The sequence below is a fragment of the Apostichopus japonicus genome, chromosome 8 (assembly GCF_037975245.1).
Source record: "Apostichopus japonicus isolate 1M-3 chromosome 8, ASM3797524v1, whole genome shotgun sequence".
NCBI classification, from domain to species: Eukaryota; Metazoa; Echinodermata; class Holothuroidea; order Aspidochirotida; family Stichopodidae; genus Apostichopus; species Apostichopus japonicus.
In genome coordinates this window covers 6,023,672-6,048,002 of record NC_092568.1, presented here as the reverse complement: position 1 = coordinate 6,048,002, position 24,331 = coordinate 6,023,672, and the positions used below count along the sequence as shown (strand labels likewise).

General features: G+C 38.8%; 3 protein-coding genes across 9 annotated transcripts in view; 1 reads left to right on the top strand and 2 right to left on the bottom strand.

The window, feature by feature from the left end:
* LOC139970518 (WSCD family member GA21586-like) overlaps positions 1-3,313 on the bottom strand; it is a 50,872-nt gene extending 47,559 nt beyond the window's left edge. Inside the window, exon 1 of the mRNA XM_071976288.1 lies at positions 2,370-3,313. Within this exon, the coding sequence (XP_071832389.1) occupies positions 2,370-2,838 (469 nt within the window). The 5' untranslated portion in view covers positions 2,839-3,313. The remainder of the gene's footprint in view (positions 1-2,369) is intronic.
* Positions 3,314-6,700: 3,387 nt separating this feature from the next.
* Positions 6,701-8,776, top strand: LOC139970520 (uncharacterized). The gene is made up of 2 exons (XM_071976292.1): positions 6,701-6,889; positions 7,436-8,776. Exons 1-2 carry the CDS (start codon positions 6,773-6,775, stop codon positions 8,201-8,203), a joined length of 885 nt encoding a protein of 294 aa, XP_071832393.1. The 5' UTR covers positions 6,701-6,772; the 3' UTR covers positions 8,204-8,776.
* Positions 8,777-10,473: 1,697 nt separating this feature from the next.
* Positions 10,474-24,302, bottom strand: LOC139970523 (uncharacterized). Of its 7 annotated transcripts, XM_071976299.1 has the most exons (5): positions 21,585-21,904; positions 20,526-20,559; positions 19,299-19,525; positions 14,866-15,261; positions 10,474-13,101 (listed from the first exon to the last, which is right to left on the bottom strand). In XM_071976299.1, the coding sequence occupies exons 4-5, from the start codon at positions 15,145-15,147 to the stop codon at positions 12,931-12,933; spliced, it is 453 nt and encodes a 150-aa protein (XP_071832400.1). In that variant the 5' UTR covers positions 15,148-15,261; positions 19,299-19,525; positions 20,526-20,559; positions 21,585-21,904; the 3' UTR covers positions 10,474-12,930. The 7 variants fall into 7 exon arrangements, with proteins under 7 accessions (XP_071832400.1, XP_071832402.1, XP_071832397.1 ...); XM_071976301.1 differs by lacking the exons at positions 19,299-19,525; positions 21,585-21,904 and adding an exon at positions 24,160-24,297; XM_071976296.1 differs by lacking the exon at positions 19,299-19,525.
* Positions 24,303-24,331: the final 29 nt, after the last annotated feature.

Genomic DNA, 24,331 nt, shown 5'->3' with positions numbered 1-24,331 from the left:
ATGGGCTTATGCCTTTAAATCATCTCATTCACCTTATTTTAAGTTAAGATGTCTCTTAATTTGTTTCATTGTTTGCTACAAAAGCTACATGAACATATTTCCATTGAAGGCGTCCTATTAATTTAGGTTGTTATACCGATATATTATTTTCATAGACAATTTTATAAGAATGCTTTCCATTACATTCAGTTCAGCAAATGCCAAATATTACTCCCGAAATGATGAATTATGGTTAGAAAGATTTGGGTGTCAGCATTGTTCCAGTATCAGATTGACGTTCAACCAACTTTTCATGGGTGGGACAGATGTTGGACCCATGTATCATCCTAATGCTGGCCCAACCTGGCATACAAAGATCGGCTCTGGGTTGGGCCAACGGAAGTGTTCTAATGTAGGTCCACTAAAATGGTGCAGATGTTGGCCCTTGCAACCTCGATTCAATGTTGGCTACACATTGTCATCAGCACACAGCTCACAGTTCTGGGCATATGTTGAGACAACATCACTATTTCTGCGATGGGCCAACAATGATGAAATTATTGGCTAACGTTCAACCAATAATTGGGCCAATGTTACTTTTCCTACGTTGGCCCAACAATGGACAAACTTAATATAATAAGCTGTCCCACCTGTTACCCATGAGCACCCAATCGTCAAAATTAGACATTAAACCAATATCAGTCCAATGTAAATGACAACAGTTTGCCAATGTTGGCTCAATGTAATTGGGCTATCTGGATACATTACTGCTATAGTAATGTGATAATCATATATTAATGACTTAACTTATAACAGCTGAAACAAACTAATGATATATATTTTTTTTCTCTTTTCTAATTTCAAAGTTCTGTATTTTTTTCAGGAAGTGTCACTACCCGACAAGCCCTATAGGGTTTTTTAGTACACTTCCTTTCACAAGTTTTGTTTCTTATCTCCTTCTATGTTATATGTCATACTTATATTGTGATAGAACAAAAATAAATAAATGAAATGAAATGAAATATTCTGCTTAGTTCTGTGGAAGACACAGTAAGTTTATGTATTGTACAGTATGTTGTACAGTAAAATGATCGTTTGTACAGCCATGTATTAACTATAACACCAAGAGTAATTTCTGATGGTACAAATAATATACATGGGACTGATTATTAAAACCGTTTCTGATAATCTCCCTCCCCAAGCCACTCCCCTCCCCCTCGCCCACCCCTCCCCCTACCTCTCCCTGAAGCAACCTCCCCTGCAATTTTAGAATCCATCTATTTATAGAGCACTGTACTTTATATAATGTTACAAGACCACATACCTAATGTAGAAGCAAGAAAATGGTGGTAACCACCAGATAGAAGGTTTTGTTAGAAGTAGAACTTTACTACATTATGTGTATTGGTCAGGAGGAGCGAAAATGGTCTGTAGGGGCGCTTTCAACACTATCTAAGCTTGCGGAGCGCCACCACAGGTTGGCGCGTAGCGGACACCAATTCTTTTGAGTAAATATACTCCCTATGTCAGTAGATCGCCAGAAATGACCTTTTCAGGGCCTGGCTAATTTGCAGATAAACGAAGAATAGGTGTCATCGCCAAATTACACCAACAAAATGTGACAAATGTCAATATGTTGATGAGAGCGCAATAAAAAAGTCAATAATTTTGAATAAGTAAAAAGTGGTAAAGAGCTGAAAAGGGCACCAGCTGTCCATTTGAGTCCGTCAGGGGGGGCATTCGCCCCTCCCCCCCTGACTGTATAGACGCTCCGCCACTGATCCCAACCCTCATAAATCTTGATCATATTAGCCAGGCTATATTATAATTCACTGATGAATCAATCAATGCAATGTTGCTAGCCCCGTCCATGTATAACTGCAGCTCAATTAATCTGAGCATTTGTCAGCTAAGTATATGCCTAGGCCCAAAGCCAGGCTAGATATAGTCTTGGCCCTTACGTGATGTATAGCACACAAGTAGTGCAGTCTATACATTTATAGATCTAAAGGCTCTGTGAAGCAGCTAGCCTTGTAATTTGTATACATACATTTATATATGCCTTCGGGGAGGGGGAAGGGTGTTGTAAAAAAGGTAGAACTGTAGCGACTAGCCAATTAAGTTTCAAACGTAGGCCTATGTTCGTCGTTCTTATTGATTCGATTAAAATTTCTCCTTCGAAGTCGTCAATAGTCCTCCAATGCGTTGTTAAAATAGTGGCCCTGTTTTCCCCTATCACCGCTTACGGTAGGTAGGCTCATGGCCTAGGCCTTCAGTATAAGTTTTGTTAGACTGTTAACTTAACTATATGACAACACGAACTAATTACGCCCACACTGTTGGACATACTTTATAATACCCTTTAATATCTGAAGTAATCAAAGAGTTACCTTTGCTAAGATTTCCCGGTGGCCTCAAAATTGGCAGAACATGGGTAGGTTTTACTTTATTTTCAACTGAGAAAAGTAACTTTTCACCATTTTTATGCGTAATATTTAACACAGGCCTGTTTAAAATCGGTACAGCTCCTTCGATAGCTACTGGTGATTGTTCCACTGGAGCGGGATTATCCAAATTTGCTTGCTTCACCTTAGAACTGTTATTATGTTCGATATTATTTAGGTAATCCGATGATGTATTTTGTGATATAAAATGGCTCAATGGAAGTTGTAACCCAATTACTGGAACTATATTATCCACATTTCCTAACCTGTTACTACTGCCAATTCTCTTTTTATTTCGCTGTTTGGATAAAACGTTGGTAGTATCGAAATTGCCTACAAATAATATTCCGAATACAAATAAGAACACCACTGAAAGAAGGACTTTCCATTTCAAATACTTCCGAGAAATTATCATAGTGATTTTCTTAAAATCCTATCGAGAATATATGGAAGAAATTTCAGCCTGAATTTGATGACATTGATCTCAACGTAGCCTACTGTAAGATGAAGTTGCTTCTAAATGCCTTCACACAACCTATAGCTACGACCGTGCCGCGGAAGCATTTCAAACGCTCTTGCTCATCTCGTTTGCAAACGAGCTTTGGCGTATATCTGTACGTGACGTACACATACAGTTCTTCATCTACTAACCGTAGGCCTGAATATACAAACAAATTCAATTCAAAGACTTCATCCTTGAAATGTGTGCTTTCTGGGAGGAAGACTTAGTGTTTGTTTAACTTAAGACTGTTTATATTTGTTCAAGTTGGTGTGAGAGCCTTTTCTGTATCTGACTAAGACCTCTGCACTGAAGAGAAGATGGGGTGTATCAATATACACGTGTATCTGATATATAGAGACGAATAATTTAGTAGGATTGCAACGACACCCAAAGTAAAATGCTTCGGATGTGCGTGGTTGAGGTTTAGGAGGAAGAATGCTATGGCCCAGGGGAAAGCTCCCTGTATGATAAAAGTAATATTATTTCAATAATGTTACGACGATGGGGCTGGTCAATTCAGTGGCGTAGGAAGGTGCTTTTGAGTGGGGGGGGCTGAATACTGATGGCCGGCCTGGGGGAGGGGTCTAAGGGGAGGAAGTGTCCCCCTCCCCTTTGGATTTTTTTGCATTTCCAGGTGGCCTCAGATGCAATTTGGTGCAATATAGCACACTTCAACTCCCACTCCATTTTGTAAAGAATTTTGCATTTTCACCTGGCCTTAAATGCAATTTGGTGGTCCAAATGAGATTTTTTTCTCATTTGGAAATGAAAAAGGAGTTTTCTGACTTGCGGAGCGGGGGGGCGGAATGATACTTCCGCCCCCCATATTTTTCACTGGGGGCCGGGGCCCCCAGCCCCCCCGGTTCCTACGCCCTTGGGTCAATTGACCACTTCACCTTCCGTTTCTTGTCTCAATACCAATTTGTCCCATGACCTTTCTTTGTCGTCCTGTCGCAGTTTTAAATTGTTTGCATAGGGGCTACCAGGCTGCGATACTATTTTGAAGTTTTGAAAGTTTAGCTTGAAATATAAAATTACAAATCACAATCTCAGACTGGTTCCTAATATAGAAGTTTGCCATACATTGATTACGTAATGACGAAATTCTACTGGGAAATAGCTGAGGAAATCAGCAATGAATTAAACTATTTTGACTCATAATGTAACCGTTGTAAATAAATAAATAAATAAATATATATATAAATATATATATATATATGCGTGTGTGTGCGTATATATATGTATACATATTCTTCGATCTTTTGAAAGTGTGAACGCTAATTGAATTTATGTTTAGACATTTACTCCCAAAGTTCATATAAAAAGAATAACTTATACAGCCGTTGTACGTTGCGTTACCAATTTAACTTTAGTATAGTTGTTAGTATAGGCCTTCCTTTTAGAGGGCGTTTTTTAATGGAGATTATTTAAGACAATCTAGCTTGTGGGCTTTGTCAACAAGATAAAGTGATTTAAGACTAACCGGTGATTTCGTTGAATTTGAACAAATGCCGTTGCCTACCCACAATTTTCTTGTCGGATGATTACAAGTTCACACAAAAGAGTAAATAAATGGAAAATCGTGGCCGGCAAGCTCGGCTCGGTTTCTTCTTTGTAACCTTGATTAGTGAATCCACATTAATATGGGATTTTAGCACACTCGAACAACGAACTACTTATTAATATAAAAAACGCTGTACTAAATTGTCAAGTAGCATCCAGCAAATAATTTCTTCGACAATTTTCTGAATTTGTGACCATACACGTCGACAATTTCACGTTTTTGCGAAGAAACAATCATTTTAATTGTTGAATCCTTTTATCGGTTCCGTATAATTGCATAGTTTTGAGACGGGAGAGGGTAGACGATAGAGGGAGAGGGGAGAGGTGGGTTACAAGTGATGTGAGTGGGGAAACACAAGCATTTGACCTATTGAAGTACGAAGAGTTTCTGGGGTAAACAAATTGTGCATAAATAGACAAATATCACCACTTTCGACCCCACATTCTTCCTGATATACACAACGACCCATCCAAGCACCCCCCCCCCTCCCTGCCTCCCAGGTTGGTCTGAAATGTGTATTACCAGCCCATAGATCAGAGAAAGTGTGAATAGATAATGGATATAACGTGGTGATCATCATTCACGTGGGATTCCAATTTGCACAGATAGATACAAAAAGTACAATATGTCCAAAGCATAACAACCCCCCCCCCCCCTCCCTCCACCCGAAGATATCTTCCATTGTTAACTAAAGATGACTGAATTTTAACGGCGTAATTTACGTAAACTACATATTCAAATACACCTAATGATAATGAAGAGACATATAATACAAAAATACAAGCGCTCAGTAGTGATGCAGGGAAACTTGAAATAATAGGTGACGCTATGCCGTTTTATGGTCTGCCATGAACAACGGAAGCAGTCATCTGGGGCGCGATACTGTTCCTCTCGTGTACGATGGAAGATATTTAATACAATCATGTTGATCTAATAGAAGTTAGTAACGGGTACAGCGAATTAGACTAATTTTTTACCCAATGCACGGACGCAAACCGTATCTTGTCCGAGTACGTGGATTTTTGCTTTATGTGAAATGCAATCAAATTTGCCTAGTCTTGTAGTAAATTGTTCCATGACAATAAAAGTAACAGCTTTGCAATGACAGTTGTATTTGGCTCATGCACCACTCACATGTCAAAATTTACAAATTGCCCGCCGGTGAGGGCCGGGCAGAGTTGATTAACTTGATTGTTTTGCCCTGTTTCACATCTTGGTGGATTCAAAAGGTCATTAATAATGACAAAATAAAAAATGTCATCGCCATAACAGTGGATAATTCTGGCGAAGGCAGCTTAGCCCCCCCCCCCCCCCTCCCACTAAAGAAAAGAAACCTACTGGCAATAAATCCAAATTAACAACTTAATCGTTCCTAATGTATTTCTGTATCCAGTCTGTCACGGTTCCTTATCTGTACTACGTAGAGATTAGTTTTGGTCTGTTAAGTAAGGCAAAGTAATTGCACGAACCGATCAGCCAAGTCCAAAGAGTTTGTATAGCACCGATGGAGCTATATTCATGTCTCCTATCTTACAGACTACTTCGCAATATTCTCAACATTAGATGGACCAATAACAGTTGGTTATCAAACGATGAGCTCTACAATGAAACTAGCCAAACACCTTGGTCATCGATAGTCGCACATAGATGATTGAGATTTTTCGGTCATGCAGCAAGACTCCAGGAGGAAGCTCCAGCAAAGGTTGCTTTAAGAGAATCATTGAGACATACTGCTAAACCAGTAGGAAGGCCCGTGACTACCTTACTTGAAAAAATAAAGTCGCAATTTAAGGACGTTAATATTAACAATTTCGAGGAAGCAATAAACCTTACGCAAGATCGTGATATGTGGCGGAGGTTAATCACTGAGCATGTCAGATAGACGAGACTCAACTTACTACTATCTTACAGATGATTTTGTACCGTCGCGCTATAACATATCTCTAGCCCAAGCCAAACAAATACGCGCGCGTACACGCGTTAGTTTGCTTCATCATTCAAGTGTATAAGAACACGCTGTAAGAAGTCAATGCACGTGCCGGGAGTGCGCGCAAGTATTGGCTTCGACTGTTTGTGTGTAAAATAAGTGTAAAATGAACGGGTTGTTACCGTATTTCTTGAAGAAATAAGACAAGCACGCGCGTGCACATCGTAGGAGCGCATGCGCACACACACAAGGCTTTTTTTGTTATGTATTTGCATTATATAAAAAAAATACTTTTCTGCCTCTTGTGAATGAGGCCGGCAAGATAACATTTCATCGGATTTAAAATCATTTTCCGTATGGCTGATGAATACAGCTGTAGTTTTACCGAGATCCAAAGACTTCACGAAGAATGGGACCATCAAGTCAGAGCCGAACTCCTTGAACAATTTGAGAGCGAAATAGCAAGCTGGGCGGTAGGTATATTTACGTGGACTATGTTTTCTAAAGTGAACCACCTTTACGTGCACTTTCGTGCGTAGCGCCCTGCTACTTTCCATACGGCGAGTTTTACTATATATGAGTTAGGCATGTATAGATATACTCCTAAATATCGGGTTGTAGACAAAAGCTGTTTGATGTTTCCAATTGTTTGAGTTTTTATTCGGATTTCTCTCGGATTCGTAACTACACTTATACTGCACACGGTTTTAACTGCTATTATCGCACATGGCACGATTATAAGAAAACTTTTAAGCTTTTAGGTGCTAGAAAGAGGACGAATGGTCATCTGATTACCACGAATGATCATAATTGTCTCTTGTCGAGAAACACCGAGAATGGACAAACTAAAAAAGGACAAGTTTACAAACAATTAGCAAAATCGTCCAAATCTGAAGAAAGCTCACACTTCGCCAGGGCCCAAGATCGGCTTGAATATTTTCAGGACACACTGAAACAAAAATGAAATACGGGCCGGCATCTGTAGATGTTTAAGGGCCGTGTTTGTTGTTTATTCACAGCAATATCGAGTGCCTAGCAGACACGATAACAATGACTTGTTTACGGACGTCCAAGTCAGCACAAATCTGGATATTTCACCACCCAGAGTAACATCAGCGACCCCAAGAAGAAGGAAAAGTAAAAACAAGGAATCGAAGATGATTAAGCGAATGGTTAGGAAATCCAAGAATCCAAGAAAACGTAAAACAAAAAACACTAATGTTTTGGAGGCTTGTGAGGTTGAATTTCCGAAAGTTAGTACGTCAACTCATGGAAGGCTGTCAGACTCGCAGATCAACAGAAATAAGCAGAAAAACAAACAGCTACAGAACAATGAAGATATGAAGAACCTACGACCAGGCGCGCAGACTGATAATAAACCACCAGTATCTCTGCTAAACGAAGGCCAAGCAAGCTCAAACAATCATGGAAATAAACTCCCTAATTTAGCAACAAAAGACAAAGAAGAAGAAAGCGGGCATGCTCTTAACATTCAACAATTAATGGTTCCAATAGTTCAAAACAGTCCCTCCGCTGCACAAGTTGCTATGTTAATAGTACAAACCCTCGCATGGGATACTGTCCGCATGGTTCGCAGAAGTGGTTACTCAGAGGGATTTAGTATTGTATTAGTTAAACCTAAGGGCATGCACGAAGCACCGACGCTCTTGGCGATGCAAAATTCAAAGGGTGATCTTACTATACCGTGTGACAGTCTGTCCAATCAGAGAGCCTTATTTCGGATCATCGAGATGCTAGGGGACAAAACTAACAACGTTTGCACCTAAACTTCTGATATGTGCCTCAAGTTGTATGATCCATGTCCATGTCTAACCAATATTGTGTAATTGCGATAAATTACCCCCCCCCCCCAACCCTAAGGCAACTGAGTATTGTCCGAGACGTATGGTCACCCATTGGTAGGTAAGCTACGTGGGTCGTCAGTACTATTATACTTTAAATCACTTCAGCATAGACCTTTATAACTTACCAGGGAAGAATCATGAATACTAAACAATGTAACCACATAAGACTATTGTTATGTAATACCACAACAGGTTATTATTCTGTCATATACAATAATATATCATCATACCAGTCACAGAAAGCAATTATAATCATGATATTACAATATATTCATACATGTATGGTATACTATCATGGCTGCGATTAATATTGATCAATTTATCCATACAATCGTTATTTATTTATTTTAATTTGATTTGTTGATATATCAGCGTTTTATGGCAAAATCTCGATTTTATAACTTTCTTATCATATTGTGCAGTTATTGTAATGTTTGTATATTATTCTATGTGGATCCATTTTAATTAATGAAATAAATTCAGCCCGTTACAGTTGACCAGCGAGTTACTTTTCATTGTTGTCAGAATATAGAAGGTTCGTATGAAGTTCCATGTGACCAAATCATATGAAACTAAATCAACTTTGACGTGCAATATTTCGTCATATTTCAAATAACTTAGACTTTGAATGATCTGAAAAGAGTGACACTAAAAGGACTGAATGTAAGGTAATCAACCGGGTAGAGAGTAAGGGAAATGGAGGGGATGGTGGAGAGGGGTGGAGGGGAAATTCAATTGGGGAGGGGTAAGAGGGAATGTGATATGAGGTCTAAACGAAGGAAACATCTGTGTAAGTTTAATCAGATGTCGGTGAACAAAACATAGCCCCTGCCTCATTATCTTTCTTCCCTCAATCCTCCCCTCCCCCCTCAAAGGGAAATTGGTTACACTATTTCCAAAAAAGGGGAGGGTGAATGAACAAATAGTGTAAATTACTGAAAAAATACCATCTTCCCACCTGAGGGAGAGATTTACATACTTTGAGGCTCTGTTAGTTGTTTAAGTATCTTCAGTAGGTGACTATATGTTACCTTCTCTCGGCTTTTCATGTTAAATGGTAAATACGGTAAATGTACAGCAGTATTTTTGAATTAACCTTGCATCTCTATCAAAGGAAACAAAGTAACATCTACATCATTCTAATTACCGCTGCATCCCTATCAAAGAAAATGAAGTAACATCTATACCATTCTAACCCTGTAATCTGCAAAGGCCTTGGAATGTCATTTTTGGACTGACTCAATGCCCCAGTCCATGCATTTGAAGGAACATGTAAGCTCTGTCATATATCTCAAAAGATATCCTCTTTTCTAGCAGCGTATAAGTATAAGTTAATGACCAACAGTTCCTGTACATTAGTGATTAGTCAGTGATAATGGTGTTTGAGTTTGCTTGCCCTTTCACTCAAAACAAATTCTATATATAATCCTTCACAAATCAAGTTTACTGCAAACTGTTTTAAACAAGCCCGCCCCCTATTTTACCATGCCTGCATCGTTGTAAATCAGGTATAGACCTTTCGACCAGAAGGGAAACCCTGCAGCATATTAAAAGAATAGTCCAGGTCAACATTTCTTTTTGATGTGTTAAAAAGGAACATAATCTAAGCTTTCTGGTGAATTTATCAATGTGCAACAATGACGTCACACCTGTTTGCTCCAAGTTCCCTTTTGGTAAGAAAAGTGGCAACTGTCAATATCTCATAAATGGTACATAGAAACTGAATGCAAATTTCACCGGAATGCTTCGATTTTATTCCTCTTTAACATATCAAATAGAATTTTTGGGCTGGACTATTCTCTTAATTTCAGGCCTATTTCACCTTCTCCAGGCTACTTGCGCATTTCCTATGTTGTTCATTTTATTCAAAGTAAACCGTTACAAATAAAGAGGGAAAGGAAAAGAGAGTACGGTAACTTTGAATAGGAAAATATGATGAAAACTCCGTAAGAAATGATGGGGGAGGGGATGGGGGAGGGGGGGGGGGGAGTGGGAGAGTGCAAGTTCTTAGTTTAAACCCGTATCCACACTGATGCACGAAGGAACAATCAACGTGGGCAAACGTTTGTTCGTTACAGCGGTTAAGAAACACCTCAAGGGGAATTAAATGTTCATGGAAGATTAATTGAGTATAAAACGACAGTGTGTATTGTTTAACTAACTTCCAAAATACGAGAAAAAGATATATACAATACTGATTCATTAAAAGTTCCTTTTTTTAAATCCAAATTATGAATAAACATTACAAAACTGTAAAATACTGGCTTATTAAAGTTCGTTGCAAATGCAATAGGTCATTAAAGTTAAAAACGATTTCTAAATATCTTTACACACACGCACAGACGCACACATACACTTACACACGTATATAATATTTGTCCTTTAATTGAGGGCTTGAGGCATTTTTGAGAGATTGAGTTGTTAACAACATAAGCTCCAAAGCAGATATTAGCACTTGATTCAGTCGCAAGAGCCATGCACTTTCTATGAAGCATGTACAACGATGACATCGAGCAGAAACGGTTTGTATCTGCCAATGACAAAACACGTTGCTAACTAAAAAATATACCAATGTTAGTTTATAGACAAGATCTGACGTATGATGCAGATAATTTACCTTGTCACGGGGCACGGAACTCAAACCAACTGACGTCATGATACAACTGTCTTATCCAAGCAACGTTATTGGTAACATATCAACAAGGGCGGCGGAACCGGGGGGACACAGGGGGCACGTGCCCCCCCACTTTTCCTCAGGTTAAAAATGTGCCCTTTTTCTACATAAAAATTGAGGTGTCTCAAGTTAGCAAGAGGCCAGGGAACCAGAATGAACACTCGGGAAGGGCCGTTTCCGGCCATCTGAGGGTTTGTAAAACGCTTGTACGCTCCGCGCCAACCGATGGTGGCGCTCCGCTCAGATAGTCGTGCATACAAATTTGCAAATCCTGGCTACGCCCCTGACTTTTAATGAATTTCTGTGGGTCAAACTCAAAGCTATTTCGAATGGAAAAAAATTGCTACATTAGCAACTAGCATGATTTCACCTCATTTTGTCTTAAAAGAAAACTTGTTCCTTGTTTCCCAATTTGCACATTGGATATTGCAGTGCTAGTATGCATATTTTCCTTGAGGGGGGGGGGGGGGCGTTGATGCAGTGATGTGTATACGCAAATAAGATAATACAATAAGAGTTATGAAGGGTACTAAATATAAGGCTGCATCAGTCCAATCGAATTTCTGCAAAGTGCCCTTTGATGTCGGTGCCCCCCCCCCAGATTAAAAGGGGCTTCCGCCGCCCTTGCATATCAACCCAAAACAGTGAGACTAATCACGTCCCAACTTTTTCAAACCACGTAATCCTCCTTTATAGATAACAATTTGAATCTCACGTCATTAAATTTTGAAAGTCAAATTGAATATCATTGCTCTTTTGGTACCATGCTCCCGGCCTCTCCCCATGCTCCCGGCCTCTCCCCATGCTCCCGGCCTCTCCCATGTGCAGGGGACCCTACTTGGGAAGGACCATTGTAGAAGTACAACACAATTTAGGGAATATGACAACATCAATACACGATACCGTTTTCTTCATTTTGAAGAACCTGGAATTCAGTATTCAATGGCGTTTCTTTCATCGGTGTGCTGAGAGCAGATATTATATTTATATCTAGATTTATGTTACCAACTATAGCACCTGTATAGCTGCATTGACTACTATGTATGAATTCCATATGCAAACAAGGTTATCAATGGACTTGAAACTCGTGAGCCTACTCAAATTAAAATTTGATTATAGTTTGTCATAATCAAAGTAAAGTTTTAATTTACATGCAGACGTGCAGACGAATAAGAATAAAGATTCTATAACAATGTTATTCGATGAAGCAACATCGCAATTGAAAGTTGAACTTTGAACAAGTTCAGAGATGATATCCCAAATGGGTATAGGCCGAATATATAGTTAGGTGCGTCTTTACAGATTCATGTACGCCAAAAACAAGCAGGATAATGACACAAATGCAGGGGCGAAACCGCGCTCCCTTTAGACCAATATGGTCAAAATAACATCTTAGCCCCCCCCCCCTTACCCCGAACAAACATGGAGGCAGCGCCCGGGCACACGACAAGCCTACAGATTCTCATATGTTTTTCCTTCAACCTATCGGGTGACAGAATTACAGACTATTGGTGTTGCCCCCAAAGCTTAGCATACCAAAGTTACTATGTAGTCTATGGAGTAGCACGGCGTCTCACTCAAATGCGAATGTATAGATTCGCAGATTTGAATAGGATAGAATCGACAAGGGGTCAAAATACACTCTCAGTGGTACGTAAATACAAGTTCATTATTCAGACCATCGGTGACCATTTCGGGTTGAGTTCATTGTACTTAGCGAACGATTTCATTTAATGACAAAATCAAACCCTAAATGTTTATCGATCTTATAAAATATGCATATTTTCAACAGTAAATATCTATTTCCTTAAAATTAAGTTGACGTTTTTCACTTTAGTCTGACGTCACATTTTAAAGGTGCATTCAAATTCCCAGCGGTCATGGAATGAATGAGTTGAATACGTTATGAGCATAACTGAAAAGTTGAGACACATTGCCATGGTAACTGAAGTATTTTGGTTGACAAACGGTTGAGTCAGAAGTAGTGAGTGGTCGCGCCACTCGACCCTTTGTATATATGATTTCGGGTGTTCATTCCCTGGGCCACTACGACAGTTGCAGACATCGGTGACGTGTACATGAAACCCTGGCCAAACGCCAGCAAACCGCGTCCGAACCATTTACGTAATCTTAAATTCTTCCGAAGCTGGAAAGAGAGAAGAGACGAAGCATTTTCAACGATAGATATGCTGTTTCTTCAGGCGACGATTCAGGCAAACATGCACCAAGTCTGTAACTACGTGCAGTATTATGAAAATGATACATTGTTACGTGAAGAATAGAAATAACTTAGTTAGTTTGTGAGAGCATATGCGAAACAGTTACTGCATGCAATGTCTACAGGCAGGTTGCAATGATACAATGGCCTTAAAGGCACTGAAGACTCGCCCCAAACAGCGTGCCGCCATCTTTAAAAAGTTAACTTTCCGTTGCTTGCAAAAAAAATTCCCTTGTCGCTACAAAATGCAGACAGTAATGAAACGTGATACCTTGTTATCTTTAGCTGGACATGAGATGTCCATCGCTGTATCGTTTGTACACTGTGATGTGGGTATTGACCGCAGCTGTATGTACTGAGTGTAAACTATAGTGTCTAATTACCGACGGTAGCAAGCTGTGTGTATTTTCTGGGATCGATGGTGGTGTCTAACACTTCTGTTACACCTCATTCGAAGCTAGGTCAGATTACCGGCATTAGACGTTTCTTTTTGCGCGAGTCTTCACACCCTTTAAGGGTTACGTGATTATAGAAATAACTTGGTTTGTGAGAGCCTATTCAAACAGCTACCATACCATACAACGTCTATACAGGCAGGTTGTAGTTTCATTCATCATTTGTGAGATTACCCATGATTTTGATCGACGGTTTGTCAGTCTTTTCAAAGGTGAACTTGTTTTGATATTCAATTAATATGCAATTATTTGTTTCACACAATTGTCAGTCAACTTTGGACTGTTTCATATCAAGATTATCGAATTGATCAATAAATTTGGACTTGGCCATATCAAAACCAAACTAATGCTTTCAGGTCATTGGGACCTCGAAGTGGGGCAAAACACCCTTGCTTCGTGGTACCGAAATATATTGAACTTGGACCTTCCTTAGCACACACTGTTTCCTAGAAGCTTTAACGAAATATTATTATTATTATCATTCTTAAAGGGGTAAGATTCTCTTGTTTAACACTTGTAATACAGAGCAAGTAAAGAGAAACATATTGGTCTAATTCCATCTTATTGCAGATTCCGATGCTGAGATATAAACTTTAGAAATTGATCATAGTACCTCATTGAAGCGTTGTGACTATTTTAGCATATCAAGCATACGCGGTAATAATATATCTAGCTAGAAACTATTCTTGTTTTAGAGGAATTCTTTGAAAGGTCCGTATTGCTCTAACACACAGGTACATTTTTCCAGCCCAAAAACAGTGATATCTTAATATTTCAGTTAAAAGAGTTTATAAGTATAAGTTCGTAAAAGCAGACGTATAGAGAATAGGCACGCATGGGACCACATGTCATGTCATCATGTTGATACATCAGACACGTGCTACGTATTTGAAGGGTAATTCAAATCTTTCTGTCCACGATATTTACGGTCACGAACATCAACGTAAGCAGTTCTCTTCTTGAAGCACGTTCACAAACAATTAGGGTTTAAATTGTTGTTAGTTGCCTGACTGTTCAGGGAAAAGATTGCGCTCTTTGGGATGATTCGATGACATACATCATCACGTATTATATTGTATCACGTACGATATGAGTATCACGTACGATACAGAATCACGTATGATACACACACACACACACACTGGCACTCCTACCAAAGAAATACCCCCTCCCCACCCCACACCACCCCGCCGATAAATATTTATTGTGTTATACAGTATATAGAACCAATACTTACCCATTTCAATATACTCCAAAATGTGATATTTTTCTTCTCAGTGTTATCCGTGCTTTCATCATCTTTATGTCCATCATTGTCCGTATGTCCCCCTTGGTCGACCTCTGAAATAACGATTTCCACGGTAGAGTCTTTTAGCGTCACTTCGGGATTATCTTCATTTTCCAGTTCTTCTTCTGCCACCAAACTCTCAGTCGATTGAGTTCTACGGTTTGTGAAGTGCACTGTGGGTGTCATACGATCGCTCGTTTGCTTCACAATCTTGGTAACCCTTTCTTGCATTTTTGTTCTTGTTGTTGTCTTCTTAATACGCGAACCAGCCTATATGTCACGAAATATTAGATTAAGTTCAGAGAAGGTATTGAGACCCGGGTCCGTGATTCTAGACTGGATCATCTGCAGGTTGGAAGAAGGGAGTGTTTGGCAACTTATGAAAGAGAAAATGCCTATGTTGCTAGACATCTAAAAACACGGACGCAAAGCATAAAAAACATTAAAAAAAAACAGATACAGATACAGAAAGAACATGAATGTGTGCGTGGAGACTAAAGCAAGTGATATTCAAATACAGACGCTTTAACTTAAGGATATAGAAGTATGAAATCACCTCAAAAGTTCTAGGTGACAGGGATAGGACCGGGGGGGGGGGTGGCATTATTTGAGTAGGCAACCGCTGTATAGTGTGCGGTAGGACGAAAGCTCCCATTCCCCGACCGTAAAATTTGTAGATTTTTATGTTACATAGAAACAGCTGTTTACGAGCTTACCTGTCTCCACGCAACTATTTCCTCATCATCATCATATGTACAATGATTTGGTATTTTCAAACCTATATCCTCTTGTCTTACAGGAATAATCTCGTCTTCCTTTTCTCTGTATGTCACTTTATTGTCTCAGTCAATCAACTTTGTATGCAGTCATGTCTTCTGATAATAACAATAATTTCGTCACTAAAATTATTCCATTTATCTCCCATAGTCTATTCCTGGCCGGATTCACACAAGTATATCATTGATCCTCCGCACGAACACTGCATATATAAATATATATATATATATATATATATATATATATATATATATATATATATATATATATATATATATATATATATATATATATATATAGATAGATAGATATATATGTATATATGTGTATATATATATATATATATATGTATATATATATATATATATATATATATATATATATATATAAATATATGTCTGTGTATGTGTGGTTACGAATGTGCACCGAAAAGAACAGCCTGTCAGCAGGTTGAAAACACTGGTGTGATGTAAACAAAATACCAACATATATTGGGGCTGAAGTGTATTTTTCATGGCGATAGTCGTTTCCATAGAAACACTTTGGGTGCCTTGGTTGTTGACTTTCATGCTGAACTTTCGTTCAAATATTGGCACCTCTTCCTGAATCTTCGACTTCGAATATTCTGCATTGAGATTTTATATATGCAAATAATTAAATCCAGACATTAAATTCTTTTCGTACAGTCGTGCAGTGAGCGAGAGAATATATTCATTTATATCTAAATTTTATTACCGTTAGCAAATGGTCGATTGAACCAGCTTCAGATTTCTAGTGTACACGGCGTGTGTAGTGAGTTATCATAACCAGTGTATGCAATATATACCAAACAACGGCATAATTGGTTTGAATATCAACTGGTCGTTAAATGTTTGAAGAATTATTGAGTAAATAATGAGTCATATCTGATCGACTAATAGAAATCTGAATTGTGGTCAGTCATGTCATTGCGGACTAGGTCATAGTGTCCCAACTAACTTTCTGGCTCACGTCCAGTAGTAGCTGAGCTGATTGATATCAGACTGATCGACTTTAACTAAAATGAGGTTTGCAGTGGTCAGTCATGTCAGTGCCGACTAGGTCATAGTGGCCGGACTTACTTTAGGACTCACGTCAAGTAGTAGCTGAACTAGTTGATATCAGACTGATCGACTTTAACTAAAATGTGCTTTGCAGTGGTCAGTCATGTCATTGCGCACAAGGTGATAGTGTCCCAACTAACTTTATGAATCACGACAAGTATAGTATCTCAAGTGACTGATAAGCTGGACTGATCGACTATCTCAAATCTACTGGTCAGTAATGTCATAGTGTATTAGGTCATAGTGTCCAAACTAAGTCTACGACTTGAGTCAAGTAGTTACCCATGCGTAAAACTTGCCGACGTTGAAATTATACATACATTTTGTATTTCACGCTTTAACGCTTAACAGTATAAGTTAATTTTCGTGATGAATTTATAACTAAGATATAATGAAGAATTTTCTATAAGTTGCTGATATGATTAAACATGGATCTTAACTCTTCGAAATATTTTGACCAAAATGGGGGGGGGGGGGGGGAGGGGGGATCGGAATTGTGATTTCCCCTTTCATTTCCCAGGATAATGTTTGGCGGTAACCGGTGAACTGTAACGTATACAGGAGGAGAGGCTGGTCAACTATACAAGTTAATACTGCAAAAATGCTGTAATTAACGGGATTCAACAGTTCTTTTAAGTTTGCGGAGCATTGAACCTATATTGTGAGAACCTGGCGTACCAAGTGAAATAAAGGCTAGACCTACGGCGTATAATAACTGCACTTATTTTAAACTTTCTCTATGTATAGGCCTAATGTTAATTCTAAGTTAAATTTGAATTCGTAGTTATTCAAAATGGTCTATTTTGTCTTTTACAATTGAAACCAGATTCGAATGATTGTTTATCAACTTGAATAATATCAATATGGACACCAACAATACAATAGTAGACAATCAAATACACGGGCTATTAATTAGTGAATCTTGTTTAATTTAATGTAAATTATTCAACCCGCATTTTATGACTTTTTATTAGCACGTGCTCATCATGATATATAGAGGCTTGTCGGTATTTACACTATATAATACCGAAGTTTACTTGAAATTCTACATCATATTCGATCGACTAACTCACCACCAAACATGACAGAACCATCATCACAGAAGATGTTAATTGTAACTTAAGCACTTAAAACTAGATATAACTGCTCGATTATATATTTAATTTGTGCCTCGCTAGTTGTATAAGGCCATTGTTTGTATCCACCATACCAGAAACTGCTTAGAAATGATGTCGTCAGTGGAATGTTTAGTATATATCTGTAGGACCGTAGCACGCGGGTTACCGTGCAAGTGTGAAATATAGGCCATAACAAATAACGAGAGCAGACAGAAGCGATCCCCATGGGCCTGTTTACGGTATAAATCCGGATCGAATGGCACGTTTTTCCGAATTCCACACTGCTGCTCAAATCTCCAGCGTAAAAGCAAGTTTAAACTTAATCAGCGAACCTGGAGATTTAATGACATAGAGCAATGACCTGGGATGCTTGATAGATCATATATGGTACTAGCAAACCTATGGCGTAGCCACGCCAGCCTCCCCCCCAAATATATATAATAAAGAATTGTGTCCGCCGCCCCCATCCCCAAATGATCATAAATGATCAGGGCTCCCTAAAAGAGAAGTCTGTCTAGGCCCCTATATAGAAAAAGGTCCAACTCCCTGATATTATACTCAGTGACCCGCGACACTAGCTCATTCTATACCCTTCTACGATACGGTTACTGTCCTCTCAGTACAAGATTTGCTATACTAGACCAAAATAATCCAAAACATTCTGGTTTAGGTATGAGTGAGATAAAATTTGGCATTCTCTTCCTGGTCACATTCAGTGCCGTAATTATTAATTTTTCATATAAAGAAAACCCTTGAACAGTAATTAATTAATTAGTATGTATAATCAGCGCGCTTCTTTCTTATAACATATATTCAGACGCGTATCCAGGGGAGGGCGTTGGGGGCGCGCGCCCCCCGGGTAAGAAAAAGAGGAGAGAAAAAAAAGAGAAGAAAAAAGGGAAAAAAGAGGGGAAAAAAAGAGGAGGAAGGAGAGGAAGGAAGGGAAAAGAAAAAGAAGAAAGAGAGAAAAAGGAAAAAAGGAGGGAGTAAAAGAAAAACGCCAAGACACCGGGAAGAGAACGAGGAACAGTGACATCATCACAGCGCTGATCCCTATTATATACACATAGCCGGGTAGCCAGTGACGGTTCGAGGATTTCGGAAGGGGCGTGCGCCTCACCCTACCCCTTACACCGACAACTCTATTTTGGACGTTTCCATTTTTTTCTCTCTTACTAATGTATCTATATATATACTATATATATATTGTCTATCATAACGCGTGTGTGTGTATGGACGCCTTAAACAATTGTGCTATGAAACCAACTGTGGCAGGTCTCGACCGAGTCGTCGGGGAACATGACGCATTTTGGGAAGGGGGCGACCGCCCCCCCCCCCCCCCGAGCATATGATTTTATGATATCGCTAGTAATTTCAAAATAGAAAATGCTTAGATGAAACTTACAAGGCATGGAAAGTGTCATTTCCAGCGATCTGGGAGGCATTTTTGGCCAAAATTTTCTTGTACGCTTCGCGCCAACCCATGGTCGTGGGTAGTGCCATTTCCAGCGATCTGGGAGGCATTTTCGGCCAAAATTTTCGATGGTGGCGCTCCGCTTAGATAGTCATTCGCGCCCCCGGGTTAGAAAATCCTGGATACGCCCCTGTATATAGGCCTATATATCTACGTCTCTGCGGTTGTTGCAAAAGATAATACAAGATGGTTCAAGATGGTGCCAGGTGGTGCGAGATGGTGCTCCATTGGATGATGGATATATACATAACATTCATTATTTTGGGAATACGCTCATGGTGCTGAGGACGGAACATTGATTTGGCAGAAACTGTTTATTACGACGTGTTGGTTAATCAACATGGAGAGGTTAATCAACACGGAGAGAATAAATGTCCACAAATTAACGAAAGACTTGAGGCAGAATGTTAGATTTGATATGTCATATACTGTAGTCTAAATTGGATCATTTGAGTGTATGCTATTAATGTTTCTAAAGCGAATCCTGTTTCAAGATTTTCACCTTAAACTACGCTGAATCTATGGAATGCCCCTTTAATTATAAAATTATAATAATAGATGAATACGTTTCCCCACAACAAGCGTTGATGTTAATCTAATCAATTCTTTTATAACTAATAATTCTACAAAAGTATTCTTTTATAAACATCTGTCATACTTGGGCTGACATTCAACACCATTTGTCCTTGGCAAATTTGTACTGTACAGTAACTTATTTGAGGTCATAAACAAAGAGTCTAATTAACTCATATGCTGAATGGAATTGAGCTAACGGTCTGAATGTTACACTATAAGTACCCAACACATCTTTGCTGAGTATCATGTATTTAAAGGTCTTTTCCCAAATTAAAAGTGGTATAGAAATACAACGTGCAGTGATGACAGTGTTTTGGAACGGTCGACAGTGTATATCAAATTCAGTTTTGTTCCTTAAGTCTTCCTGTAAGAATCACGTGTCTTGAAATTAGATGAAATTAATTGTATTATATTTATATTATTACTAATTGTTAATATAGCCACTTGCTATACACATATCGAGTGTTCATAAATCTGTACAATAGGCCTATAAGTAATATATTATATGCCATTCAGAATAAAATGAAGACAATATGCTATACTGCATTATAAGGGTAGAGTTTATATAAGTGGTTTACTTACAACCAATGCAGGTAGGCCTATATGTATGACCATCCTGTAATGATATAGAAATAATTAACGTTATTGCATTTTTTTCTCGCAAGTTCACTATAAGACAACACACAAAAAACAGTAGGTTCATGAACACTGACTGTAGGAATTAGCAATTGTTCATTGGTTTGAACGATGCATGGGCGCTTCTATCTAAGCCAACACTGCAGTCATAATTACAGTCGTTGGGTGGAGGGAGGGGTGGGTGGGCTGTTATATATAAATCGTCTCAAGGTGCAGCATAATTAATTAACAGGTTGTTTTAGTCCAGTGAATGAAAACTGAATGACTGGCATGTATTTAGAGGTACAGATCTCCAACCTTCCCACCCTCGCACTACTCTAGCTCCCATGCAATCTCGTCAGGCTTACGATACCCTGTATTAATTGCGTTTCCTAAGGGTCAGTTGCTCGCATTTGCGAACTAAAGAAGCAAGTTTAAGACGTTGTGTTTTAAAATGTATCTTACCTGTGTCGAATGAACGATATATTCGTTGGTCACGTCTATATGTTTGGTTAGCATCAATTAATGATATAGCCTACGAAACATTTCTTTCCCAATGTGTTTTCTTAGGTTTTTTTTTAAAGGATCGTTGAAGCCGACTACCATGTGGGCCTCTCTCAGAATAAAAATTTGCATTCTGAAGTATATTTAGGTTATAAATTGCCAAGCTATATGTTTACGCCTGTTCCTTGAATTGGATCAATGTATAGCCTACGTACGACAACAACCCCCACGAACCCACAAAACTCTTATCTCGGAAACACTGAACTATATATGCATGCATTCCTCCTGGCATACGTCCATGCTGAACTAACAGGACCTGGACGTCTTAGAAGCAAAAAAAAAAAAGGCCCAAAGGCCTTTGTAAGACTCAAATTACGCACCTTACTGCACGCACATTACTGCCCCACATATACAATTAACATGTAGTAGGCGCTCTACGCTCTATGAACGACTTAGCCTATATTAATCTCTCAGCTGTATACTATACAATGTTAATATATGAGTTGTAATGTTGAAACTCACCATTTATCAGGTGGATTTGTTCAATATATATATATGATTGGTTGCTGCATCCGAATGTAGGTATTAAACACGTAATTCTGCACTTTTCCGATCTTCTCGCTACATGTTATCTACTGCGGAATTTAATTCCAACACAAGGCATATCTGTACCCACTAAGTCTATTAAAATACCTATAATATTGTCAACTTGCGTAGTTATTAGTGACAAACACATTGCCCGTAGTTTACTCTAAATACACAATGTCAATTGCGTACGGCTTTTATCGTTGTGCGAAACACGGGTGTTGTCAAAGGTCCTGCACAGGTGTAGACTGGTGATTGTGTGCGACCGAATACAATGGTTGTTGTGATCTCTAGTGGGTTGTAAATTCTTTTGTTAATATCGAATACCCAAATGAAAGATGGCTTAACTGAGGGGCACTGAACTGTATATATATATATATATATATATATATATATATATATATATATATATATATATATATATATATATATATATGGCCTTATTATTATTTTTTTATTTAATTATATATCTTTATTATTATCATCACAAAGATTTAATAACATATAGGCTTATACAGACATGATAAAAGTTCCATTTCGTGACATTATGAACATTTTAAAGAACAATGTCTATCAGAGCTGCATTCATCAGTAGGCCTACAGTCTAATCTTGATACATTATTCAATTAAAACCTAACAGTAACTTCTCAGTCACTGGTCAACAACAGGTAACGTTTGCTAACTTTAGTTATTTGTTTGTTTTGGTACCTCCAGGAACCGGTAGGTGTGATTAGTTTATGAGAAGTTAGCCAATCATCAGCAGGTGATGTAAACAACACAATTGGCAGGATTTTATAACATTGCATATTAGTCGGCTCATTATTCTCATACTGTATCTATATGCATGTTCAGGTTTTTGCATTTTCATGACGAAGTAATGTCATTTTACGATACATTTGTCAAATACAATGTAACGTATTAGCGGATACTTGGTCCAGTATGTATGAGGTGGGCTGAGGTGGGCTGATGTGGGCTAGGGTGGGCTGGGTGGGCTGGGTGGGGTTGGGTTACATGTTAAGAAAAGTCAACCAAGGAAGGACCCGGGCACGAAAAACCGAACGACTGATCCGTTCTCAGCCCAGTCCCCTTGTAACGAGAATGTGGCTGTCATCGTCAGGTGTGTATCACGGTTCCCCGATACACCGGGGAACATACTGCTGCACATGCTCTTTGCCAAAAGGTGGGGTGGGTGTCTAACAGAACTATACAAAACGATGTGAAAGTTGAATATATATCTCTCAGACTTCCATTGTGTTTTTCAAGATCTTGTAAGCTTTTAGCACCGTATTGGTAAGCCTTTAGACTAAGGAATGCCCTTCTCACTCGCTAATTAGGAAACCTTTTTGAATACTCTCTGTTCAAATAATCTCTTCGTCAAATCTTCAAATTTGGTTGCTTCATGACCGTGTCCGTATCGTTAATTTTATTCGCAGATATTGACCACGTGACGATAGCTGCTTTAATATAGGCCTCTACTTTTACAATACAATGCGGTGAAAGAAGAAAAAACTACTCCGTATAGACGGCTGTTCAGTAATGTTATGCTCACACTAACTCTTTACATATTTTGGATATCAACGTCAATTACATTTGCGTGTTAATTGAAACGAATTTTAATGTTATGCAATATTTCACACCGTATATAATTTTTAAGAAAAGTCACCCAGGAAAGAACCCGGGCACGAAAAACCCGAAACAACCGAACGACTGATCCGCTCTCAGCCCCAGTCCCCTTGCATCGAGACTGTGACTGTGTAATCATCGTCAGGCAACATGTGTATCACGATTCCCCTCGAAAGGGAACAGATATTAAGCTGAAAAAACAGATACTGCACATGATCTTACGTTATGTTCTTATAGCTGAAACATGAAGGTCCAACATAAGCTGACTCAATCTCAGACCTATATAAACTTATCGTCACCCGGAGGAAATATACTGAAAATATTTACGAACGGCGATATTCGATCTTCCCTATACTATCAGTATAAGATCAAGGCGGGGGGGGGGGGGGTGTTAATCAGGTTGCACTACCCCCTTCCTCACACGTCTCTAGTTCCATATCTAAAAAGAACCTTCCAAGAGTTAATGGAATTATTATCTTACTGTATAGGCCTACATTCGGCTACTGTTATAACAGAATATTGGTGTACAGAACAATTAAAAACCTCTTTCGTGAGAAGGTCCACATTTGAATTTGGTAACAAACTTTCTCTTCCCATTTCCCTTCCCCATAAAATTATTTGGTATGGACCGTTTAAACGTAACATATATTATCTGGGATAATTGAAAAGAAAGAATCGGTATATATACCTTTAAGTTGCTTGCCGACACGCGGGAAGAATCACAAATCGAGAACACATCTAACCTTATAACATCCATGTGGCAATGAAATGGTATTTCAGCATCGTGCTTTGCTAAAGCCGTTCGTGTACGTAACAACAATGGGAAAAGTAGTTCCCCTGAGATTACTAGGATTTCTTTTACCTTCCAGATCTCAAAGTGAAAACTCACCTGCTGTGAAATTGCCTCCGTTCGGTTGTGTATTATTCGTGCTAGTCTGTACTCTGTAGTTTACTAGACATGTAGCTAGCGCAAGCTATGTTCGGTAGGAACCGCGGTGTAGCCTATATATATATATCTATATAGCTGTTCTGTAGATTTTTGAGCAAGAAATTCCATTCTT